Source organism: Anastrepha obliqua, chromosome 2 (genome assembly GCF_027943255.1).
Source record: "Anastrepha obliqua isolate idAnaObli1 chromosome 2, idAnaObli1_1.0, whole genome shotgun sequence".
Classification (NCBI taxonomy): domain Eukaryota; kingdom Metazoa; phylum Arthropoda; class Insecta; order Diptera; family Tephritidae; genus Anastrepha; species Anastrepha obliqua.
This window is the reverse complement of record NC_072893.1, coordinates 24,734,754-24,759,119: the sequence shown is the minus strand read 5'-3', so window position 1 is coordinate 24,759,119 and position 24,366 is coordinate 24,734,754. Positions and strand designations below refer to the sequence as shown.

General features: G+C 38.9%; 1 protein-coding gene across 1 annotated transcript; it reads right to left on the bottom strand.

Moving 5' to 3' along the window:
* Positions 1 to 555: 555 nt before the first annotated feature.
* On the bottom strand, positions 556 to 23,499 carry LOC129237722 (protein mab-21). The gene is made up of 2 exons (XM_054872629.1): positions 22,231 to 23,499; positions 556 to 1,714 (listed from the first exon to the last, which is right to left on the bottom strand). Exons 1-2 carry the CDS (start codon positions 22,976 to 22,978, stop codon positions 1,365 to 1,367), a joined length of 1,098 nt encoding a protein of 365 aa, XP_054728604.1. The 5' UTR covers positions 22,979 to 23,499; the 3' UTR covers positions 556 to 1,364.
* Between the last annotated feature and the right edge of the window lie 867 nt (positions 23,500 to 24,366).

The window sequence follows — 24,366 nt, the reverse complement described above, 5'->3', positions numbered from 1 at the left end:
AAGACGCAGAACATGTTTCGTTTGTCTGTCCGCGATTTGCGTTAGAAAGGGAGGAACTAAGCAATAGGGTGGGAAAGCCAATTACGGCTGATAACCTAGTGGATTTTATGTTTATATAATATGTAATATTTATGTAATATAGCAAAAATAGTAATTTCCAAACTGCGTCGCGCTGAACAACAGCTCATATCTTCATGAAGAGGCAATAGGCCGCTCCCCAAAGCGGGAGTAATAACTTGAATTTTTCAATAAAATACAAAATTCAATAAAATTCAATGAAAAACAATTTAAACACACTTTTAATTAATATTTTTCAAATTTTAATAAATCAGCTACCAAACATTGGACATCTTTTTCAACTCCACTCCGACCCCTCCTTCCAAAAATGTTTGACTGGCCACTGGTAAGTAATAAATAAGCAGCTGGCTAAGGAGAAATTTATGTTTTTTCTTTTTCATCGAAATAAAATCTTTGTTTTTGTGTTGTAATTTTTAATAAGTATTTTGCATACTAAGATGTAATAATAATTTTATTTTCTTTTGATTTGTAATTTCATAGGTTTACATACAAATAATTGAATTAACGCTACAGAAATACAATAAATAAACAAACGAACTATAAATATAATAGGCCATAAAAATGCAGCGATAAATTCAAAGAAATAGTTTGTTAACAATGCAAAGTTAGAGAGAAAAGCAGCTTAGGTTTAAATAAAATCAATAAATAGAATCAAAAACAAGTTTCGAAAGCGGCTACTTAACTAACTAACTAACGGCGTTGTCCGTTAGAGACGCTAGAATTGCGCTCACAGAAACTTTTGTGACCGTTAACACTTGGTGAGCACCTCTTCAAAAGGTGCACTAATTTTTTATTTTGATTTTCACACAGACATATACATAGACATTTGTTTTTATCAAGCGCTAAATGCTTCATCAGTTGTTGTTGTTTTACATTCGTCGCTCACTTAAATCACTACTTACACTTTTCTTCGTTGTACTTAAAAAGCATTGAAATACTACGAAATACTTAAAAACAAGGCGCACAAAACTTAAGCAACTACGCACTGATCCCTTAGAAATACACATACACAGACACACAAGCAGTAAACGTAATTTCTAAATTCATTGGCCAGAATATATTAATTAAATAACAACTTAAAGTATTTTTGTTTTGTTTTTGTTTTTCTTCGTTGTTATCCACTTTAATCAGCAACTTCACAAATTGTTGAAAAACACCCTAAATTAAAAAGTCTCTATTTAAACATAAATTACTTGATTTTCTTACTTACATATACATAAATACATACATACATACATACATATGTATGTGTTTAAATTATTATTTAAAAAAAAGTCATAACAATCTTATAATTCCTCCAAACACCGCGCATTGGTGAGCATAATTCGCGTTAGGCGCCACACCTGCTTCGCCGCGTTTTCCAGCGCTCCCGGCGATTTGCCCTTGAAGAGGTCCATGTTCGGCAGAAAGTAGTGAGGACACCGACGGCACTGCAAGCAAGAAATCAATTGTAGAAATATGCCGTTAATGCGATCGGCAATGCAGTTCTCCTCCCATTCCATTTCGCGCGGATGCTTCTCACACTCATACAACAACAAGGTCTTCAGGTGATACGAAGTAACTGGATTGCCCGGCAAATCCAAATGACGATCACGAAGCGTCTTCAAAATACTCAAACAACGTCGTCGGCTGGCACCTAAAAAGAGAAGGAACAGTTATACAATTAATGAAATGTGAATGTAAGATTTGCATTTGCATAATACATGTAAACATACATCTACGAGTAGACTCGTATTGCTCTCAAATTCCTACTGCGCAAATATTAATTCGTACCCCTAAGTTGTTTTTTTTTCTCTCTCTATCTTCTATAAACCCCATTGTTGATGGTGTTCGACTTCTTTTTCTTCCATATAAAACAATTCGACTATACGAAAACACTACAATTTGTATGGGAGAAAAAATGTGAAACCTTAACGAAAAAAATTGCAGAAAATCAACGCTGTTTTTTACTCACTTGAAATTTGCACTTTTCTGCACTAAAATTTTATAAGCTATAATACTGAATAGCAAGAAAACTTTAACACGTTCATGCCGGCGCGTACCACCGGTGGCTCGCACAAGTCTGCTCCATGGGGCGGCGCGTACCACCGGTGGCCCGCACAAGATTGCTTCATGAGGCGGCGTGTACCACCAATGGTACACTATTAAACGGTACCTATGAGATGAGATGCCATAAACGACTACCCTTATGAAAAAATTTCGTTTTATGACCTGCAATCGCTTCCGATAGAGCGAAAAGACTTAAACATTGCCGTCTGTGGGCGAAGACCATGAATAACAGCGCCGGCGGGAACGTGTTAAGTTAAAACGCTGAAAGTTTTGATACAATTTTTAAAAATTTTGTAAAAAGTTTGAAACTTTGCGTTATATAGTTTTGGTTGTAGTATGAAACAAAGTCTATTAAACAAAGATAAATTCCTTTAATTTCTCTATATTCTTAACATATGTGGCCGCCGTAGCTGAATGGTTTGGTGCGTAATTCGAAGGTGCCCAAGTTCAAATCTCCGTACATGAAACACCAAAATTATAGAAAAAGTTTTTTCACATAGCGGTCGCCCCTCGGCAGGCAATGGCAAACCTCCGAGTGTATTTCTGCGAAGAAAAAGCTCAAATAAAACCATCTGCTGTTCGGAGTCGGCTTAAAACTGTAGGTCCCTTCATTTGTGGTCCTTCTATACTGATGATCTAAAACTGTTTAGTAAAGTAACTCGCCAATCGGATACTTCTTCAGTATAGCGAGATTTAATCAATCTTGTCACTTGAAGTGACCAAAATTAGCTGTTACTTAGTATAATATAAATAAATGTTTTCATGCCACCTTTTCATGCCACCTTTCTGAATGTTATTTCTTCCTCTTATACTCTTAAGTTTCTTTTGAAACGATAATTACGTTTCCAAAAAGTTCGTGCAAAAAAAAATCGTGTAAAAAAATAATTAAAAAACATCTCACTTTATTTGCTCTATGAGATTCAAGAAAAATTCATAAAATATTATATTAAAAATCGTGTTAAAACAAAACAATTCGTGTAAAATAATATTTTTTTAACACGTGTTAAATGAAATTCGTGTAAAATGGGAATTAGGTGTACTTTATAAATCGTAGTTCTTTCTAAAGTTGAAGTTTTCTGATCTACATGTGACATTTAAATCTGGTTTACATTCGTAGACCTGTTAGTCAGAGGCGTTAGTTTCTGAGGTGCTAAGCAAGGAGTTTGAAAGACCTCTATACCAGAAAAATGTTTTATGACTTCCTAGTTCGTTCTAAGCTCGAATATGCGACTTTGGTTTGTAATCCGATTTGTGGCTCTCATTGAAATAAAATTCAAAGAGTGTGATACAATGAAATTTTATTCGATTCGCTCTACAACCTCTTCATTTCTCTGATCCACTTGCAGTGTTTGGTGCATGCTAATAAATTTAATTAAGGGTCAACACCATTCATTGATGCTGTTTTTGATGTTATTTGTGGTTCTGTTGATTTTCCCGAAGTTTTTCAGTAGATCAACTTCAATATTTCCCACTATCCATTTAATGTCAAAACTGCCAAATCAAACTACTATAACTTTGCCCCTATTACAAGGGCTCTTACTGAGTTAAATAGTATATACAGATTGCTCGACCTAGATTTTGCTATACCAACATTTCTTTTCCATTCGAGAATTGCGTTCCACTATTCGTAATAAAAGTCGTTGACTTAATCCTTTCTTCACTTGGTTTGTTTTTTTTTTTCAAATAAGCAAATCAATTTTGAAATTGAAAAATAGTTAAATTTTAAAACGAAAAAAGCAATAACACTGCATGCACCGACACTTTCGGTTTTTTCACAAAAATTTAGATATTTCGAGTTTAGATGCACGTAGAATCCCAAACTAAACTGATTTCATATTTTTGTCAAACCAACCGTAACTGGATTATATTTGGCTGAAAAATCACAACCAGCAATTGTTCGCGAGCTCGAGCACCTTAAAGTGAATAAAGTTTTTTGCACCATAACTCGTTACAATGTCACTGGTAGCATCGCGAAACGTCATGGAGGCATGGAGGTGGTCATTAAAGACTGAAACGTCACGTGAAATGGTTCAAAAAGGGAAGAAGCTACTTGAGCAAGAGAAGTGCCAATCAAATGGCGAAAGAACTGAAAATATCTGACCGTAGTATCCGCCGCATACTGAAAAATGATCTCAAAGTCAAGCCTTGCAAGATCCAACAGGGGCATGAACTCACACTAAAGCAACAACAAGTCAGACTTGAGCGAAGGAGTTGCTTCGCTTGGCCGAAAGCGGTCGTTTTCCGAGTGTTGTGTTTTCTGACGAGAAGATTTTTCAAATTGAGCACTTCGTAAACTCCCAAAACGATAGGGTTTACTTGACCGACCGTTCATACGAGAATTTGAGTCATCGATTGGTCACCAGGAGGCAGCACCCGCCACAGGTGATGGTTTGAGCTGCTGTGAATATAGCTGAAGCCCCGGCTGCACTTCTAGATGTATGAGTAGAATTTAGTTGAAGGTTTCATCATATTTTGAAAAAGATACAGATGATTTTAGTTAAACAATTTTTATAAGTATATCGGTCAGTCCAAAAGTTCGTGCTTTTTTTAAAGGTGGTTATAAAGTTAATAAAAAAGATGTTTAAAGTATTTATTAATCAATAATATAATTTCCTTCATTATTTACAATGTCTTCCAAACGTTTAGGCAATTTTGAATCCCCTGTTCAAAAAATGTCCTTGGAGCCAAAATACGCTTCGATATCCCTTTTTATAGCTTCTTTTGAGGAGTAGTTCTTGTTACTCATATGGGATTGAAGTCCACGGAAAAGGTGATAATCACAAGGTACGATATCCGGAGAGTATAGTGGATGCGGCATTAGCTCCCATCCGAGCTCGTTCAGCTTGCCTAATGTTTGCCTCGCGCTATAAGATCTTGCGTTGTCGTGGTGAAACAAAACTTTGCGTCTATTCCCTAAAGACGGTCGATTTTTGTTAAGTGCCTCGATCAGGTTTGATAGCTGATGGGAATAATAATCAGCAGTTATCGGCTGGTTTGGTTCCAGAAGTTCATAATAAACAATACCCGCCATATCCCACCAAATAGACAGGATAATCTTCTTGGGGTGAAAGCCATCTCTAGGGGTCGGTTCTGGTGTTTCATCTTTATTTAACAATTGGCGTTTGCGAACAGGATTATTGTAAAGGACCCATTTTTCATCACCAGTAACGATACGGTTCAAAAACCTTTCATTTTCAAGCCGTTGCAGCAGCTGAGAACACACATTCACTCTCTGCTGAAGGTTGGCGACGGAAAGTCTATGCGGAACCCATTCTCGTAGCTTTGAAACCTTTCCCAACTGAACCAGGTGCCTGTCAACTGTTCCATGCGATGAATTTAACCTCTGAACTATCATATCGACTGTCAATTTGGGTCAGTTTCCATGAGTTCGAGAAAGGCGTCGGAGTTAAAGGCTTCAGGACGACCAGCACGAGTTACATATTCAATTCCAAAGACAAACTCATATTTTAAAACAGACGAAATTGATGAATTTGTAACTAAAATAATAAACAATAAGTAAAAGTAATTTGAAACGCATTTCCTGTTTTGCAACAGTTTGACTTACTTGACAAAGTGTGGGAAAGGAAATGCTGAATAAGATATTAACAATAATTTTGTAAAATTAAATTTTAAATGTCAAATAGGCAAATACATATGTACATTAGTTTAAGTCTGAATGTAATAATTGAACAAATAATAAATCAGTTGTTGAGAAGCCCTTCAAGGCAAAAGTTATCTCTGTTCTTTCTTTTTTAAAAATTCTGAGTAAAATATAAAATTCGCGCGGGGCATCCTCCACGAAGCAGTTAGCACTTCGGAATTTTGAAAACCACTTTTGCGCAGTCCTTACACTCACGGTATCATCTCCGTGAACAGTGTTTATTTCTGCAGCATCAGTGGTTGCATTTTTACCACTTTTATAAAAAAAATACAAAATATGCCTCTTATACGCGTACGAAGATTCCATTTTATTTTTTAACAACACGTGCTTCTATCCGCGATTAAAATCACTTGTTGAATGCTCAACATATCAGAGAAAATATAAATAGTTCCGTTATATTCCGCGAATAATTTTTTGTATGCAAAAATCGTACAAAAGTGAAATTATGGGTAAAATACGCACGAACTTATGGACTGACCTGATATATCACATTTCCCCTCAAATTTGACAAAACGGTTTTTTTGACTACATATTTTTGGCTTTAATGGAATATCTTCGGAATTGCCTACTGTGAAGGAGTTTTATTTTGGAATATGCTGCATAATGCATGAATTAATAGAACTGCGTAGTTAGATATAGGTTTAACTTAAACAAATTAAAATAATTGTTAAAAAAATGTTTACCTATATCACAAAACCCTAACTTACTCTATATACATTAGGCCGGGTCGATTTGTGGGGAAGCAAAAAAATCGCCCATTGCTCTATAAGAATCATATTCTAGGGATCAAAATAAGAAACTTTGCCGAAGAAACCATACCTCTAAAACGAATTCTGATGTCCCCCATGTAAAGGCCAAAAATGGTGATATTTTGAAATGATTGTTTGGGGAACCCCCCAGGGGAGTTCCAGGGGGTGTGCCACTGGCATGGATGGATCGGCCGTCCAAAGTTAGTGGGGGTCGGTCATACATTTAGACTCGATTGGAGCACTCTAAATGGGTCAAAGTGGGATGTTTCGTTCGATCCAAATTGGGGGACATCAGAATTCGTTTTAGAGGTATGGTTCCTTCGGCAAAGTTTCTTATTTTGATCCCTAGAATACGATTTTCACAGAGCAATGAGCGATTTTTAAATCGACCCGCCCTAATATACATATATTAGACAGTGGTCGATCTCAAAGAACAACATATGGAAAAAATTCGGTGGCAACAATCGCCTGAGTGAGGCAACAATTCAAAAGTTGGTGAAAAAATTTCAAAAAGCTGGTTCTGTTCAGAATATTGCTGTTTTTCACAAAGTTTTGCTAAATACCTTCAACATCGATAACTCGACGCTCTCACCAATTAGGCATCCACTACTCGACAGTTTGGCGGATTTATCTGTAGATCTGGTGCTCATTGTGGATATTTAAATTTAATGTAATTTTTCACACACATTTGTTAAGAGCCGTATTTTGAACGAAAATAGTGAAGCCTGAATGAATCTGAAATTTTGTATGTTTTACTTTAAAAGAACAGCGCCTTTGAAATACCCTTTAAAATTATAAAAAAATCTTAAATTGTACTAGAATTTTTGAAAAACTATAATACAATAAATAAAATAACTTTCGCAGACGTACATACGAACCTTCATATGAACTCATTCTTAAGGCCGAGTGAAAACCCAAACAAATTATGGCGTGATTTGCTCGAAGCTCAAGATAAATGATTATCTGATATTTAGCGATATGGATCATAAAAATGTTCACTGCTCCGCAAACAACTTTCGATTTTCATTTAACACAACACTCACTTCGGTTAGTTCACTGCCGACGGTAAAACGCGCATTCAATGGCGCTACGAGGCGCAGGCAGTGTGGCTTCCTTGTTGGCGCTTATCACCTTCCAACGAGTATTAATTTGTTGCGCCGCCTGACAGTTTTATGGGCGCATTTTTGTGTGGCGCGTTGTGGGTTATATGGCCTGCCAGCTAACAGCAGAAAAAAACTATGAAATTTCTTGTGCTAGATTCAAATACATAAATACATACATACATATGTGCATACATACATACATACATACATACATGCATACATACATACATAAATACATAAATACAGACGTACATACATACATACTTCCATACATACATACACACATACAAACATTCTTATTCCGATAGACTTTGATGTTTTCTGACTCTGCTTGTTTTCTAGTCACTTTGTTTTGCTTTCGAAGCGATAAGTTTATGTTAAGCTTTAAGTAAAGAAAGCAAAGATTTTATTGCATATAATAAATTAGTCATTCGTTAATGATTGGTGACATACGTCATAGCGCTCGTACATGCACGACTACAAGCCTCGCTGACTTAAAAGCTTTGACTCTGTTGGCGCTTACTTAAATAATTACTTTTCATTGGAACTGGATAAGTCAGATAGTTTTAATTGATACAAACGAATGGGTAATCAATTGCTGACGATAAATTTTTTTATATTATATTTAAAAGTATTACCATTTTGTGATAATTATTGCAGCTGTGTATTGATAAAAATTGTCTATCTCCGAACAAATGCGATTTTTAGTTTATGAAATAATTTCCAATAGAAGATTTAGAATTTGCATGATAAAGTGGCGATGGAATGAGAATTTAACGCGTTTGATTAGCCCTTCGTTGGGCACCTTTTTTAACACCTTCGGCGTGGCCACTCGATTCTGGCCGTTTTTCCGTTCCTTCCGAAGATCCTTTTTAAAAGGTTATATCCATAACTGGATAGAAAATTAAATTTCAGGAAGCTATCTGGAAGCTCGTTAGCGATAACAGAAATATGATATGAGATTCGAAAAAGTCTAGTCAGAAATATCTGGCCAGACCCGGGTGCCCAACGAACGGTTGGGAACAAGTTTTAGAAGCTAACATTCCAGGCGTTAATGGGTTTAGTCAGCTGACAAATCTTACAGCGCCTTAAGAGTGATCCAGCGGCCACCACGGTTCTTGTTTCATGGCCGGAACAGCATGAAATTCCCATTCCCATAATTTTTTAACGCATGCCGCTTTTTCCACATACTTGTAAAAGTCTCCCGAATATGTGCCTTGTACGGAACGGCCACCGTAGCCGAATGAGCTCGTGCGTGACTACCATTCAGAAGTTCGTAGGTTCGAATCTCCGAGCATAAAATAGCAAAATGATAAACGAAGTTTTTTCTAATAGTGGACGCCTCTCGAATGGCAATGGCAAACCTCCGAGTGTATTTCTGCCATGAAAAAGTTTCTCAAAGCACCATTTGCCATATGGAGTTGACTTAAAATGTGGGTACCTCCATTTGTGGAACAACATCAAGACTCACCCACAAATAGGATTAAGTAGTTTGGCCAAACGTCTATTATTACTTTTTTTTGAGGATCGAATTTCTCAAAATTGAATGCAAAACAAAAATTTTCAAAAATTAACACGATTTTTGAGCGACTTCAAACTGAAACTTTATTATATTATATTGTAAAATTGGATGAGCCACAAAAAAATATACGAGCTATGTTCAAAAAGTATCACGAATTTTGTTTTTTTTTTTTAATTATTTATTTATTTATTAATATCTATTTTGCCCCCTTCAACAGTAATCCCCACGAGATATTATGCAGTTGAGCCAACTTTTTTTCCAACCTTCGAAGCACTTCAAAAAATCACTTTTTTATCTTGTTCAGCTCCTCCTTCGATGCCGTCTTTATCTCGTCAATCGTAGCGTAGCGTCGTCCTTTCATGGGTCTCTTGAGTTTCGGGAACAAGAAAAATTCAGGGGAACAGGGGGCCAGTTCTGGGGAGTACGAGTACGGTGGCTGTGGCATCATTAGCGTGTTGTTTTTGGCCAAAAAGTCGCGCACAAGCAACGATGTGTGAGCAGGTTCGTTATCGTGATGCAAGAGCCAATTTTTGTTCTTCCAAAAATCCGGGCGTACCTGGTGGATTCTTCTTCTTCTTAATTGAGCGCGCCAATCGTTTCTTTCTCGTGCTAACCGGCGCCAGTTGGACACACCAAGTGAAGCCAAGTCCTTCTCCACCTGATCTTTCCAACGCAGAGGAGGCCTTCCTCTTCCTCTGCTACCACCAGCTGGTACCGCATCGAATACTTTCAAAGCCGGAGCGTTTGTATCCATTCGGACGACATGACCCAGCCAACGTAGCCGCTGGATCTTTATTCGCTGCGCTATGTCTATGTCGTCGTAAAGCTCATACAGCTCATCGTTGCATCGTCTGCGATATTCGCCGTTGCCAATAAATAAACGAAGTCTTTTACATCCTCGAAATTATAACTGTCAACAGTGACGTTGGTGCCGAACCGCGAGTGCGCCGACTGTTTGTTTGAAGACAGGAGGTACTTAATTTTGTCCTCGCTTACCACCAGACCCATTCGCTTTGCCTCTTTATCCAGTTTGGAGAAGGCAGAACTAACAGCGCGGTTGTTAAGGCCGATGATGTCAATATCATCGGCATACGCCAGCAATTGTACGCTCTTATAAAAAAGTTCTGCGGCTCATACGATCCTCTCCAACATCAGGTTAAAGAAGTCACACGACAGCGAGTCACCCTGTCTGAAACCTCGTTTGGTATCAAACGGCTCGGAGAGGTCCTTCCCAATTCTGACGGCACTGCTGGTGTTGAGCAACGTCATCTTACATAGCCGTATTAGTTTTGCGGGGATACCAAATTCAGACATCGCGGCATACAGGTAACTCCTTTCCGTACTGTCGAATGCAGCTTTGAAGTCGACGAAAAGATGGTGTGTGTCGATTCTCCTTTCATGGGTCTTTTCCAAGATTTGGCGTATTGTGAATATTTGGCCGATGGTAGACTTTTCAGGTCTGAAGCCACACTGATAAAGTCCAATCAGTTGGTTGATGGTGGGCTTCAGTCTTTCACACAATACGCTCGCTAGAACCTTATACGCGATATTTAGAAGGCTAATCCCGCGGTAATTGGCACAAATTGCAGGATCGCCCTTCTTATGGATTGGGCAGAGCACACTTAAATTCCAATCGGCAGGCATGCTTTCATCCGACCATATTTTGCATAGGAGCTGATGCATGCACCTTCGTCAGTCACCAGTTCGCCGTCTTTGTTCTTACAGGAAAACGCCCCGGTCTTAAAACCTTCTGTAAGCCGCCTGGTGGATTGCTTCGCGCAAATTGCGCATAGCTTGCAGGTAGTATTCCTTATTGACCGTTTTACCCTGTGGCAAGAACTCATTATGCACAACGCCCCTGCAATCGAAGAAAACGGTAAGCAAAACTTTTACATTCGACCGGACTTGGCGCGCTTTTTTCGGTATTTGTTCGTGCGGCAGCTTCCATTGAGATGATTGAGCTTAGGTTTCCATGTCATAACCATTAATCCACGATTCGTCACCAGCTATGACCCTCTGGAGCAAATTTGGGTCTTCGCGGGTCGCGGACAGAGTCCAACATCTCATTAGCAATGTTCATACGATGCTGCTTTTGGTCGAAAATGAGCAATTTTGGTACGAATTTTGCGGCGACCCGTCTCATGCCCAAATCATTGAAAAAAATCGAATCACACGAGCCAATCGATATGTCTAGGCCCTCAGCAACTTCTTTAACGGTGATTCGTTGATTGGCCAATGGTCGTTCACATATTCTCGGCCTTCCGATAAACGTTGCTTTGGTCCAAAGTATCATAGCTTCTCCGTATGACACCGCACTCAGTCAACATTCGGAATGAAAATTTGATACAGGTTCTTTGAACCATCTTTTTGAATAGGTAAAAATCTAAGGTGAACCGAAACACGTGCAAGGAAAGCAGCTGTCAACAATTAACTAAAAATTCAAAATGGCTGAACTCGTCGGCATGAGTGAGAGACATGAGTACCAACATATCGCCAAAAAAAATTGAAATTCGAATAAACGTAACCTGCGATAATTCAAAATTCACGAAGCGTTTTGAACACACCTCGTATATGTACTTGAAAATTTCTAAAGATTCTAATGAAGAGTTCAAATTATTTGAAACATTGATTTTTGTTTTTTGTGAATTATCAAACTTTGCACAAAAATTTGCAACAGAAAATACAATGTTTTTATGAAAATTACTACGCTCCTCCAGTACTTCCAGGATGTGGCGATAGATATACACTTGCCAGAAAAAGTATCCGTACACATGAAAACAGAGATTCCCCACAGTATGCAGCGACGACCCTCAAAACTAAGGAAATTAGTGTTGGCGAGAGCAAATCATCCTGAAACTTAGAAATGAAGGCAAACCATTCCGTGAAATTGGGCAAGTCACAGGAAGAAGTCACTCTTCTGTGCAGTATGCCGTGCAATCATACAAACAGCTGGTTCAATTGTGTCAAAGCCACGTTCTGATGATCAAAAAACGAAGTTGTGTGAGTTAGCTGGCATCGTAGAGATATCAGGCTTTATAATGCATGAGCATTTGACTATGAGAAATCACTGTTCAAAGTGAGTGCCGCGTTTTCCCACTGTTTTCTGTCATCAAGACAACGTCCGTGTCACCCACAAGCCAATCAAAACAATGGCAAAAGCTCATGAATTGAACTTCGAATTGCTCCCACATCCACCGCATTCGCCAGATTTGGCTGTCAGCGACTACTGGCTGTTCGCAGACCCAAAAAAATGCTCGTCAGTAAGAAATTTCGCTGGAATGAAGAGGTTATCGCTAGAACTGAGGCTAATTTTGGGGCAAAAGATAAATCGTTCTACAAAATAAAAAATGTTATTGGAATAGTAGAGCGGCGCTGGACTGATTGCGTTGTTCTTACTGGAAATAACGTTGATGAATAAAGGTAATTTTGAACAGAAAAAGATGTGTTTTCATTGCTAGGCCCGGGACTTTTCAGCCCATGTGTTATATGCATTTATATGTATTTACTTATATTTCCATCGAAAAATCATCTTAGGTGATGAGGTCCAAGCAAAATTATCAGAACTGGTCATTGATCTTTTATGGGAATAACACCTCTTACTGGGAAACCCTTTATCTTCAAATTTTTCAAAAATTAAATTTTTCCGAATTCACGTTCGTTTAAAAATTATTTATAATGCATTCAAAAAGATTTTGCATATTAGTTTTAAATTTTTCAATTTTGGTTCAATTTTTTTTTTTCATAACCTGGCCACTTCTTTGGCATGGAATATGCACAAATATGTGTGTATTTATGTATGTGTGAATATATTTTAAGCAGTCTAATATTTATGAATTTTGCGACTACGTCAATTACGATTTTATTTACTTATTAAAAATCTAAGTCATCAGTCTTCCTACGCTGATTTACTTTTATATGCGTCAATACATCTTTTCTTCTCCCGCTAGAAATTCTCCATTTCTCCACGCATTTTACTCACTCGCTCACCTAATTACACGCAAGTATCTCGCCTATGCGTGTCCGACTACCCAAGCCAACCCAAGCCATTCACCGTTGCTCGCCTCGTGTGCACGCTGTTCTCTCGATCGACCCGCGAGTGTCAGACCGTTAAATTAAAACAAAACAAATCATCAATACCCCTCATCAACACCGCACACTTGTTAAGTAGCCACAAAAAGCACCAAACCACTCGCTTAGTCTCCTCTCGTTTATTTACTAGTGACTTTATCTAATCGTTAGAATTTAAAATATTTTATTAAATTGGACATTTGCCTAAAGCGTTTGGTAATGAATGCGTGGATGAGTATTTGGGCATCAGCACAGTGAGGGGGCGCTGCAGTGGTCAAACAAGTTTGCTGTGGCCGCTGGTGTGAGACGACGCTCCCGCCGCGGTCGGACAAAGCGACAATTTTGCAGATTTATTAGCGAGCAAGCGAAGAAGTCCCACAGCTGCTGGCGAAATGGCGATTGCGTTTATGGTTGCATTTTGTTGGCGCGCTTATCTGTCACTTGGAATCTTAAAAATGTTTCACAAGAATTTATAAAAATGAAATGCTAATAAATACATTCTCGTACATACATCCATACATATGTACATGCACATGAAGTATATCCACACTGACATCTTGACATTTTTTGCTTTTTGCACGCGCTAATTAATTGCCAGTAATCTTGCATAGAAGATATTTACACAAATGTGCACAATGACAAACGTTTGATTAGGTAATGAATTTATCAATGCAAAGTAATTGAATTGAATTTACAATTAATCGTTGAGTTGTTTTTATCCGAGCTGTTACAATGAAAAATGAAAACATGGTTTGTGCAGTGAGCGCAAATACCCAGCAGGACTTTGGGAAATTGTGCTCACCATAAGCTTAGTCTAACAACAAGTCTCTCAGTCATCACTTGGAGAAATACACTGATTCCCTGGCTGTTGCCGCAATGAGTTGAGAGCAAGGATTGATCTCGCTTTGCTACTGCTCCGTACTTGAACAGTTGAGTAGTGGAGCAGGTGGCGCAAAACGCGAGATCTACTGTTTTACTTCGCTCCAAGGTACGTTTCGTTATTGCTTACTAAGTAATAGTAAAAATAAAAAAAGAAGTTCAGTGCTTGTAGTTGGGGTGGTAGCAAAAAACTTAGAATTAGCCGGAGAGCTACTTGCGAAATTATTCAAGAGTACTCCAACTACCGCTACTACTGTGACTTCTGTTGCGGTACTACTACTCTCATAGCTGCTATTTCAGCACTGTTCGTTTTTTGTTAGACGCATTTTTTATGCGTTTTTGCGATGCTACAGTGAAGATTTACAAATTATTTAGTAGAAGATCAGATTTCTACAGAAATTTATATGTTATATTTCGGAAATGTTGTAATCGGAAGGGTTAATTAGTAGCAAAAGTGCATCATGACCGTCAAAATTCCGATGTCTTTGTCTGTCTAGTCCAGGGCAAAAGTCTGGCTACTGTCTGGAGCACTACAAAATAGACACAGTCTTGGTTGCCTCCCTTGTAGTAGATATGCAGTTGTTTTTGTTTTTTTTCTGTCGGGACAGACTAACAAGTACAGCACTCAGACACAATTAAGTCCATTGCGCTGTACTCGAATTCCCTTTTTAATTTTCTTTAAATCTACTCGACCTCCGAAGAAATCTGAGTAGATCTCGGAGTGCCAAGAAGTCAAGGTGGTGGTCGCTTCTTAACACACCAGTACCAAAGACCTCAAACCTGATTCGTGCGAAGACTGAACAGACGCACAGAAAGTGGTTCGCAGTCTCATCCTCCTTTCCACATGCTGGGCAGAGTGCATTGTCTGAGATGCCGTTTCCATGTGTTTCGCCAATAGAAAGTGGCCCGTCATAAGTCCAACCAGCTGCCTAGAGTTCCTTCTGCTTAATGACGGGAGGATCCGCGACAGTCGGTCGGATGTGACAGTTAACAATAGTTTTGTCCATCTGCAGCCTCTCCCAGCTTGCTTGTGGGTTGAAGTAACTCGTTTCCTAACCGTTGCTGTGATGGCTGCAGAAGGGAGTGGCAGAACGGCTCCAGGTCAAAGAAGTTGGCCTCACAGTCCATCCTAGCTAAAGAGTCACAGATCTCGTTTACCGCGATATCCATGTGTCCCGGGGCTCAAGTTAGCATCTGGCTATTATGTCTACCGACTTAGGTCAGCCTGGATTTACAGGACTGGACTACCCTTGAAGTGGTTGGGGGGCTTCTCCTAAAACTCAGCAGAAAGGACCTGAGAGTACTGGTGGGTGTAATCACAGAGCACAAAACCTGTGGTCAGCATACATATGGCTGGCATGGGGGTCGTCGACAGCCCGATATGCCTATCCTGTCTTGAGGATGACGACACTGCAGAGAATTTTTTTGCTGTAGCTGTCCGGCGTTTTGCAGAATCAGACTTAGGATATTGGGTTGCGATGTGCTGAATATGGATAAAGTTCATACTATTTCTCTTCCGGATCTCTTAAAATTTATCAATGAATCCAAGAGATTTGTAGAAAAGTGATCTCAAACTAATTTTTCCGTCTTACCACCCACTTTTTGTCTTTCGTATCCCTATTCTTTCTACTAAAATCTATCTGGGTGTAGTACAATGGTCTCCTAACTGAGTGCTTGGACTTGTCCAACCCCCCACAAGTCCAGCTTAATCTAATCTAGGCTGAAGGTATGGCTGAATATAAATTAAAATTATATTTTTTATAATTCCGGAACGCTCTAATTTTTTATATTTCAGAAATGCCTTTAGGGTATCCAGCTTCAGTCCATGACCTTCAGGAGTATGTATGTGGTTTTAAAGGCGGAGTATTTATTTTCTTTTACTCCATGGCGAAGTGGCTTTGGACATGTCTCCCATTCAGTTGATTTGGACTGGCCCTCTGTGAGTATGAAATGAGAAATCTTAGAAAAAATGTCTACTAGTAGCGGCTGCCACTCGGCAAGCAATGGCATACTCTCCAGCGCATTTCTGTCAGCTTTTAATCAAATCCATCTGCCATTCGGAGACATCACAAAACTCTGTAGGTAGGTGCGTGTAAGGTGGCCAGGTCCAACGCATAGTCTGTTGATTGGTATGTGAAGGTAGGTAGATGAAATGGTTGAAATGCCAGTGTGGCACTCCTCAAGTAGCACTAAAGCGCCGTTTTGATACCATTCTGAGACCGCTAACAGGCAGATATCTACAGCCAGCCAAAGCAGTGGATGTAATGGTGAAGGTTGATGGGATTTAGGTTGGCGTACTGCCCCAGGCTGTCGAATAAAGGATGTTGATTGAGTACCCTCTGATTTAAACATGTCACAGTTTCCTAGAGTAAACTGGAGCTTATCATGACTACATGGTCCCAAATTGTTCCTCTTTAGACATGAACCACCAAGTGAAAGAAAAAGTTTTTTTTTCTTCTTTTACTTTCATTTGTCACTTTCATATTTTTACGTAAATTCTGTCATGAAAAACTTCAGGTAGAAAACTAACTGCGGTTTTGAGCAAGTAAAGGATGATCAGATTGGAGGTACTTTTTCCAACAAAGTTTTCTTTACAGCTCACACCTGACTACTGCCAAATTAAGTACATAATTTTTTGCAATATTCATTGGCATTTCATAATGGAAAAACTTGCACCTCAACAAAGTTTAATAATCGTAAAATTGTATTACGAAGATCAACGCTCTGTGAAGAGAGTTCATTGCGCGCTCAGGCCAACTTATGGTGTTCAGCATTAAGGCCCATTTTTGGATTAATGGCTACATCAATAAGTGAAATTGCGGTATTTGAGTTGAAAAGTAACCCGAAGAAATTCGAGAACAACCATTACATCAATTGAAAACCGCCGTTTGGTGCAGCCTATGGGCTAGAGAAATCATCAGCCCATCTTTCTCCCAAGACGAGGTTGGTCTTAATGTAACAGTGAATGATGAACGCTATCGCGCCATGATAAACGACTTTTTGATGACGTAAATTAAAGCTAGTGATCTCCACAACATTTTATTCCAACAAGTCGGCGCTACTTGCCATTAAGCTCGTGAAACAATGGATTTACTGCGTCGTCGTTTCAGGCGAACAATTTATCTCTCGTCTCTTCTCGGACCAGTGGAATGGTCACCAAGATCGTGTGATATCACACCTGTAGACTTCTATTGGTGGGGCTCTAAATGTTTTGTGGATAAACCAGCTTTGATTGAGGCATTGAAAGTCAACATTCAGCCAACTAAAGCTATTCACGAGATACCGACCGAAGACCGAAGCCCTCCAGCGAGTCATTCAAAATTTCTGTTTACGAATGAGCAAATTACGGCGCAGTTGCGGCCAATATTCTAAAGGGATTATTAAAAAAAAAAAAATTCCATTAATGATTCTGCACAAAAGTAATACAAAATTTCCAATCAATTGGTTTTATTTCAATTTAAAATCCGATACCTCTAAATTGATCACCCCTTATAATGACGCCTACTCATGGGATCACATCAAGTCGCACTGGTAGTCGACCAAACACCTGCCAAAGCATGTAAGCGCCTATTTTCCTTCCACAGACGCCACCAAGTGGACACCGGGAGTTGAACTTTTTGGCCAAATATTTAAATTTTGCTACCAACTACGTCAAAAGCTGATTAAAAAGCAATAACAACTTTCCGCTTAAAATGGCATTGACATCAAAAATCAAATTGAATCAATGGTTTGCAATTTATATTGTATTTTTTACCGCTATTCCTATAAGTAATCAATGAAATTCTCACCGTCCATATGGCCGCAGTTTATCGCAGCTGATTTGTGTGACGGCTGATTTGTGCGGTGTTTTGGAGGTTATCCATATCAGCACGATTAATTTTAATTTATAAGTCATTATATCAATCACGGTTTTATGGGTTGAAGTGTCGCTGATTACGCGCTGTAAATAATTGACACTTTTACGAAGTTATGGCGTTGAAAGTGCAGGGTTTTCCTCAAAACATCATGCGATTTTATGGGATTATCGCCATCGCTTCATCCGCCTCGTTATGCTGGACGGCTGACCCGATTTCCAAGTAATAGGGAAAGAAAGTGGTGAAGTTCACACCTCTCCAGCAATAACAGTCACTGGTTTTATTCATAAAAAAAAATTTATTCTTTTTAATTTTTAATTCAAAACCACAGGCAAATTGAAAGGCTGAACGAAAGTCGTATGAAGGAAAAATTTCTTTTGAAATGAAAAAAACGCGTGGTATAAAACAGGTGCAAAACAAGCAAAAATTGCATAAATGTCATCAAACGAAGGACCCTTTTAAGGGAGGAAACCGGTTTAGATCGATCAAAAAAATCGATTTTTTTATTGCATAAATCGTTAGTATAACTACTTAAGAATATGTTGTAAAAATTTTAAAGCGAAATTCGCATTATTCCCGATTCTATGAGCACTTAAGTGACTGCCCGTCGGTTCCGCACCGTAGTGCGCGTTAGTTAGAACGACGTTTTTTTCGAAACTACTTTTTTTCAACTGGTGGGCATTATAGCTTAAAGAGCTATAGTTCTAAAATTTTTTGGGATTTTTTCTTTATTCAATTCTAATCTATATGAACCTAATCCTGAGATTATATTATTATCTAAAATATGGTTTTTTAAGCAAAATAGATGAAAAATATGGTATAAAAAAAATACTTTGTGTTCAAGCGCCTCAAAAGCATGCAATTTTCAATATGTGTTACCACAATTAGGTTCATATTCTTAGGCAACATGTTGTTAATAAAAAAAAAACTTGCTGTTGATTTCAGAGAAAAATTGCAACTTCGGGAATTCCCACCAGCAAGACACTCGGATGGCGATCGTCCATGGATAGCACGCCAAAATTTTGGCCTCTTAATCTGGTTTCCCCCCTTAAAGCCTCTCGAACGATAACGCGGGGTATAAATGAGGAATATAGCCCGAAGCAGACTTGTGCGAAGACGCCTTAATGAAAGTAAATTGTTGTTGTAGTGAGAATACATATATGGTAAAGCTATCTCGATATTCTCAAAAAGCATATAATAAAACTGGTGAAAAATTGGCTTCTCAAAGAAAAAATTGCAAGTTTAGATTGGCCAGCACTAAGCCCCAACCATAAACCTATTGAAAATATGTGGAACGATATTAAGGATAAGATTGGGCAAACAAATTTAAAAGTGCCAATGAACTATGGCAAGGAGTACACGAAGCGTGGAACTCTAATCCTTTTATAGAGAAATACAGAATAACACATGGGCTGAAAAGTCCCGGACCTAACAAAGAAAACACTTTTTTTGTTCAAAATTTGCTTTACTGATCAACGTAATTTCCCTCAAGAACAACGCAATCATCCTAGCGCCGCTCTATCATTTCAATTCCATTTTTTTTTGTAGAACGATTTATCTTTTGCCTCAAAATAGGCCTCAGCTCCAGCGATACCTCTTCATTCGAGCGAAATTTCTTATCGCCGAGCATTTTTTTAGATATGTGAGCAAACGCGGCACCCACTTTGAACAGAGATCTTTTATAGTCAAATGCTCATGCGATATAAATAAAGCAAAGACTTCCCTCGAAATCTTTACGATGTCAGCTGACTCACGCAACCTGTGTTTTCAATCATTCAAAACGATGTTGCGGATTTATTTGATATTTCATGGTGTTATCGCCTCATTGCCTCATTTGGACGGTCACTGCGTTGTGCATCGTCGGTGTCTCTACGACCACGTTTGAGGTCAGCTAAGCATCGTTTTATTGTTGTTTCAGATGGTGCGGAGACCCCATGACACTTTGCAAGCCATTGCTTTGCTTGGACGGTATTTTTCCCCATCAAGAAGTAGTGTATAATTAAAACACGAAATGCTTTTTGAAATTCCATTGTTTTGAAAATATCAAAAGTGCGTTACTTTTACCACAAGAACTCCCGAACTAATGAATAGAATATCATGAAATTTGAACAGCTGTCTTTTTAAGGTTAGTACTAACTGAAAAAGAGGTGAATGCAATAAAACTCGTGCCATCTATGTGTTAGGCCCGGGACTTTGCCGCCCATGTGTTATGTGCGATGGAATTAGGCAGCAATTTTTTATTATTACTATGCTATCAAAACGGCGCTTTACTGCTACTTGAGTAGTGCCAGACTGGCACTTCAACCATTTCACCTACCAATTCATCCATGCTATGCTAACGACCTGGCCATAATATTATATGTAGAGCGAAATTTGAAGATAGGAGTAGAATTTAATGAGGAATTAGTTTTATTTTTAGAAGAGTCTGAATGTAAATCCAACAAATATGACCATTGTAACATTCACAAGCCAAATAACTTTGACGGATTTAAAATACAAATACAAATTATTGAATACAAAGAATGTGAAAATCTGTCATATCTTCTGAAAACTACTCTCGTCGACTCGTCAAATACATATGTAAGTAAATTTAAATGTGTCTGGATGTCTTCTTCCATATGGTTCAAAATTCTTACAACTATAAATTACGTTAGTTTGATTCTCCAAAAAAAGGAAGCAACGATTGACGTCGAGGTGAAAAATCTTGAAAGCCTTTTATTGCAGATCTACAGTCATTACGCAGCCAATGGGGTTCAATTTTGGAGGAATGTCGAACTGTAGCTGAAGGTTTGCCAGATACCTCATCAAGATTGCCAGCAAGTCGGAAGAAAAAACGAAGAAAAATGAAGAACTTGGGATTTTAAAGGAAAACTTCAGCGCCGAGGAAATAGATTTCAAAAGATTTCACATTTCTTGCAATGATGGACTCAATCATCGCTCGAATATAAGATCGGTTCATTTCAATAAAAACATCAACAAAATGTTTTCATTTTTGTGGTTGTTTCCCAAAATCGAAAACAAAGACCTCCAGGCGGCAGCTCTTGATTTTGTTGAAAGGTACCCTGCTGATGTGTCAGACGAAATTTCATCTGAGATATGTCACTTAAAAAGTGTATACAAGGCAAATTTCCCCGCAGATTCATTGTGTTGTATGCCTCCGTTCGATTTGCTCAATGCCATCACAACAAACAATTTGGGTACTCTGTTTCCAAACCTCTGCATCACTTTGCGAATATTGGGCACCTTACCAGTATCAGTTGCCAGCGCCGAAAGATCGTTTAGCGCTTTATCAAGAATTAAAAACTAACATCGTTCTTGTTCGACTCAGACTCGAGGTTCAGGATTAGCAACTGTGTATTTAAAATCTGAGTTAGCAAGAAAACTTGACTTTACTGATATTATAAAAGATTTTGCCTAGGCTAAAGCACGGAAGGCAAAGTTCTAAAAATTTTGTCCGTAATTTTGGAAAATTTGTAAGGCTAAGTCAATAAAAAAATTAAACTTTTGTAAATTGCGTTTTTCTTCGGATGTGCATTCGTGTTTTTTTAAATCGATCTTGATATTGATTTCATCAGGATACTTTTATATTGTTAATTATAAATATATATATATATTTATATGAATTAGACATAATTGGAAAGGGCCTGCATTTGCAATTTTCCTCCGGAGTCCGGATATGCTCTCTACGGCGCTGTCCATTCTTTCTAACTTGCGACGTTTTCCAGGTGATTCGGTTGCGCTGAAAATTAGCTGACTACTGAAAACGTTAATATAAAGAATTTCGTGCGCCAGGCAAAGAAAGATTCCTACTCGCCCTATTTTGTGCTCTTTTCTGAGTTGAGTGCAACATTGGAAAATTTGTACACCGTGGAAGGTTGACATTTTTTCGTAGAAACGAAATCACCCTAAGCAAAACTGGTGTTACTTTTTTCTCATTACCTACAGCGTTAGGCTAATATTTTTTAACTAAAAGTAATAAGCCGCGTATTATATTTAGACGTTAACATAATTTCAAATCGGAACTGTTTTCCCACTCCAAGTGATTCTCCAAATTCATGTGAGTGCGCTTTTAAGCGCTTGGCGCCTACTGCTTAAGTAACTAGAACGGCCAGCGCTGTGTGAATCACAGCAGCGCCGACGGTAAAACGGTGCCTCGCTTTTGGGCATAATCAGCGTGATTACTAAGCGCGCATTCTCTCTAAATATCATTAAATGGTTTCTTAAATATTAATTTTTTTCTTTTTCTTTGTTAAACTTTACAACGCACCTTGCAGCAAACGATTCTCGGCATCGGTGAAACTCAACACCCAGGCATCACCTTCCATGGCGGAGTTCTTGCCCTGCAACGCAATGCATTCCTTCGACAGCATATCGAAGCCCTCAGTCTTAACCTCTGCAACAATATTCGGATGCGGCCACGGTATGCCTGGCAAGGGCCAATGTGCCGCAGAGCGAGGCCACAGGCCGGCGCACTTGAAGGCGGGCGTAATCTGCACAATGATGCGTTCGCGTATACGTAATTTCACCTCCGTGGTGTCGGCGATCATTTTGACGATGTCGCGATAGGCGCACTTATCACACGCTTGCGCCACCAACGTTTGAAAGCGGGAACGTATTTTGCGCGCTGACAAATAACCCGACGCAGTGATGAATTCCACCCACAGCGACATGGAACGTTTGCGACCGTCGCTTAGCTTGAGCACCGCACAGCCGGGCAGTGTGCCATCGTCGACGAAGTTCAATACCCCCATTTGATTGAGATAAATGACTATTTCGAATTCATTGGGTGAAATCACTTCGAGACCCTCAAAGCGTCCATTGTAATCGTTGAGGGAGGAAATGAAACGCGGCTCTTGCACCTCGACTTCTTTGAGAACGTCTTGCACGATGCGACACACCTCGAGTATTTGTTTATGGATTTGTGCCTTGCGCACCTGTACACGATCCGCGCAATATTTGTTCATCTGATAGACCATCTTGGACTGTGCCGCAATCATATCCGATGGCACGAGCATTTTAATGAAATAATGAAAGATGTCTAAGGCTAAGCGAAGATATATTGGATCCGCTTTTAAGCGATTATAATGTGGCGTGTGTGTGTGTGTGGGTAAGGTTTTTTTGGATCAACGGTAAATCAATTTTAAAGTACCTAATCCCATTATTCCCTTAAAATTTACACTTTTTCAAATATTTTGTAAAAATTTTTCACTGCTATTTATTTTTGAATCACAATAATTCTTGATTGCACTCCTCAACACTCTTCACCAGTTGCTATTGTTGTTTTTGTTGCTTGTGATTTGCTTTATTTACTCGGTTACTGATTTGTTTTCACTAGAATTCATTGATTCTTTGCGGTTTATTATTTGGTTATCACCATTCCACACGCGCCATTCACACCCATCATCAGCCGTCGTTAACGCAACAATCGAAAACGCCACCGCCGTCGCGTTCAGGTTTATTCAGTATTGTGTACACACAACGCCAAGCTCCAATGTGGACTGATTTCGTATGGCGCACTCACCGCAAGAAAACCAACCTAACTTGCCCGCCGTCGCCACTTTGTTGTTCGTTGCTCGCTGTTCGCTGTGCGCTGCTCTGCGCTTGCAAATGCGAGTGCGCTCCACTATCGCTTACGCAAGTACAAAGCCACGCACTCCACACTGCCATCTTGCTCAGTCTCTCAGTGACTACTGCATGTAGTGAGTACTCACTGCTTGCTCTGCTGTATTAGTGTGAAAGAGAAAAGAGTATGAACTGTGGGCTTGGCACAAAGCCGGTTTGTGTATCTGGCAATGTATTTATGTGAATGTGTGTGAAGTTGTTGTTTCTTTTTATTAAATTTAAATGTTTGGTGTGTTGTTTTCGCCACCTCTCTTACATAAATACGCACACACATAGAAACGTACACAAATGTCTGATGCCAACAATTGCAATGGCAGTTTCTCATTGTTTCTATGTTTTTTGTGTGTGTTTTTTTGCGTGCCGTGCGGAGTTTGCGCTTTTCTTATTGGGATTTTCTACGAATCTCACTTTTGTTATACTCGTGGCGTATGGATGTGTGTGTGTGTGTGTAGTTGGAGAGATTGGAATGAACTCATATTCTTCTAATGGTATTATGGGATAATCCATTATTTACAAAAGTTTTAGTTGGAGGAGTTTGGTTGAAAAAGTTTGTATGTAGTTGGTTATGGAGTGGTCAATGCTAGCGTACAGTGCTTATGTTATGTTAAATAAAAACTACACAGTCTTGAAATTGAAATTTGAAATTGAAATTTGAAAAGGTCGAGCCAAGGTGCACCAGGAGATTTGGTGGCTCCTAAAACACTCAGGCTCACAGTTTTACTCATTAGCAAATTTTTGTATGTACAGCTGTAATTTATATGCCCAAAATATCCCATTATAC

Bases quoted from the DNA above. Each gene is read 5' to 3' on its own strand.
- LOC129237722 (XM_054872629.1), bottom strand. From the start codon at position 22,978: ATGCTCGTGCCATCGGATATGATTGCGGCACAGTCCAAGATGGTCTAT. The intron at 1,715-22,230 runs GTGCGTTGTAAA...TTCTCTTTTTAG, and splicing joins CGAGAATCGTTTGCTGCAAG to GTGCCAGCCGACGACGTTGT.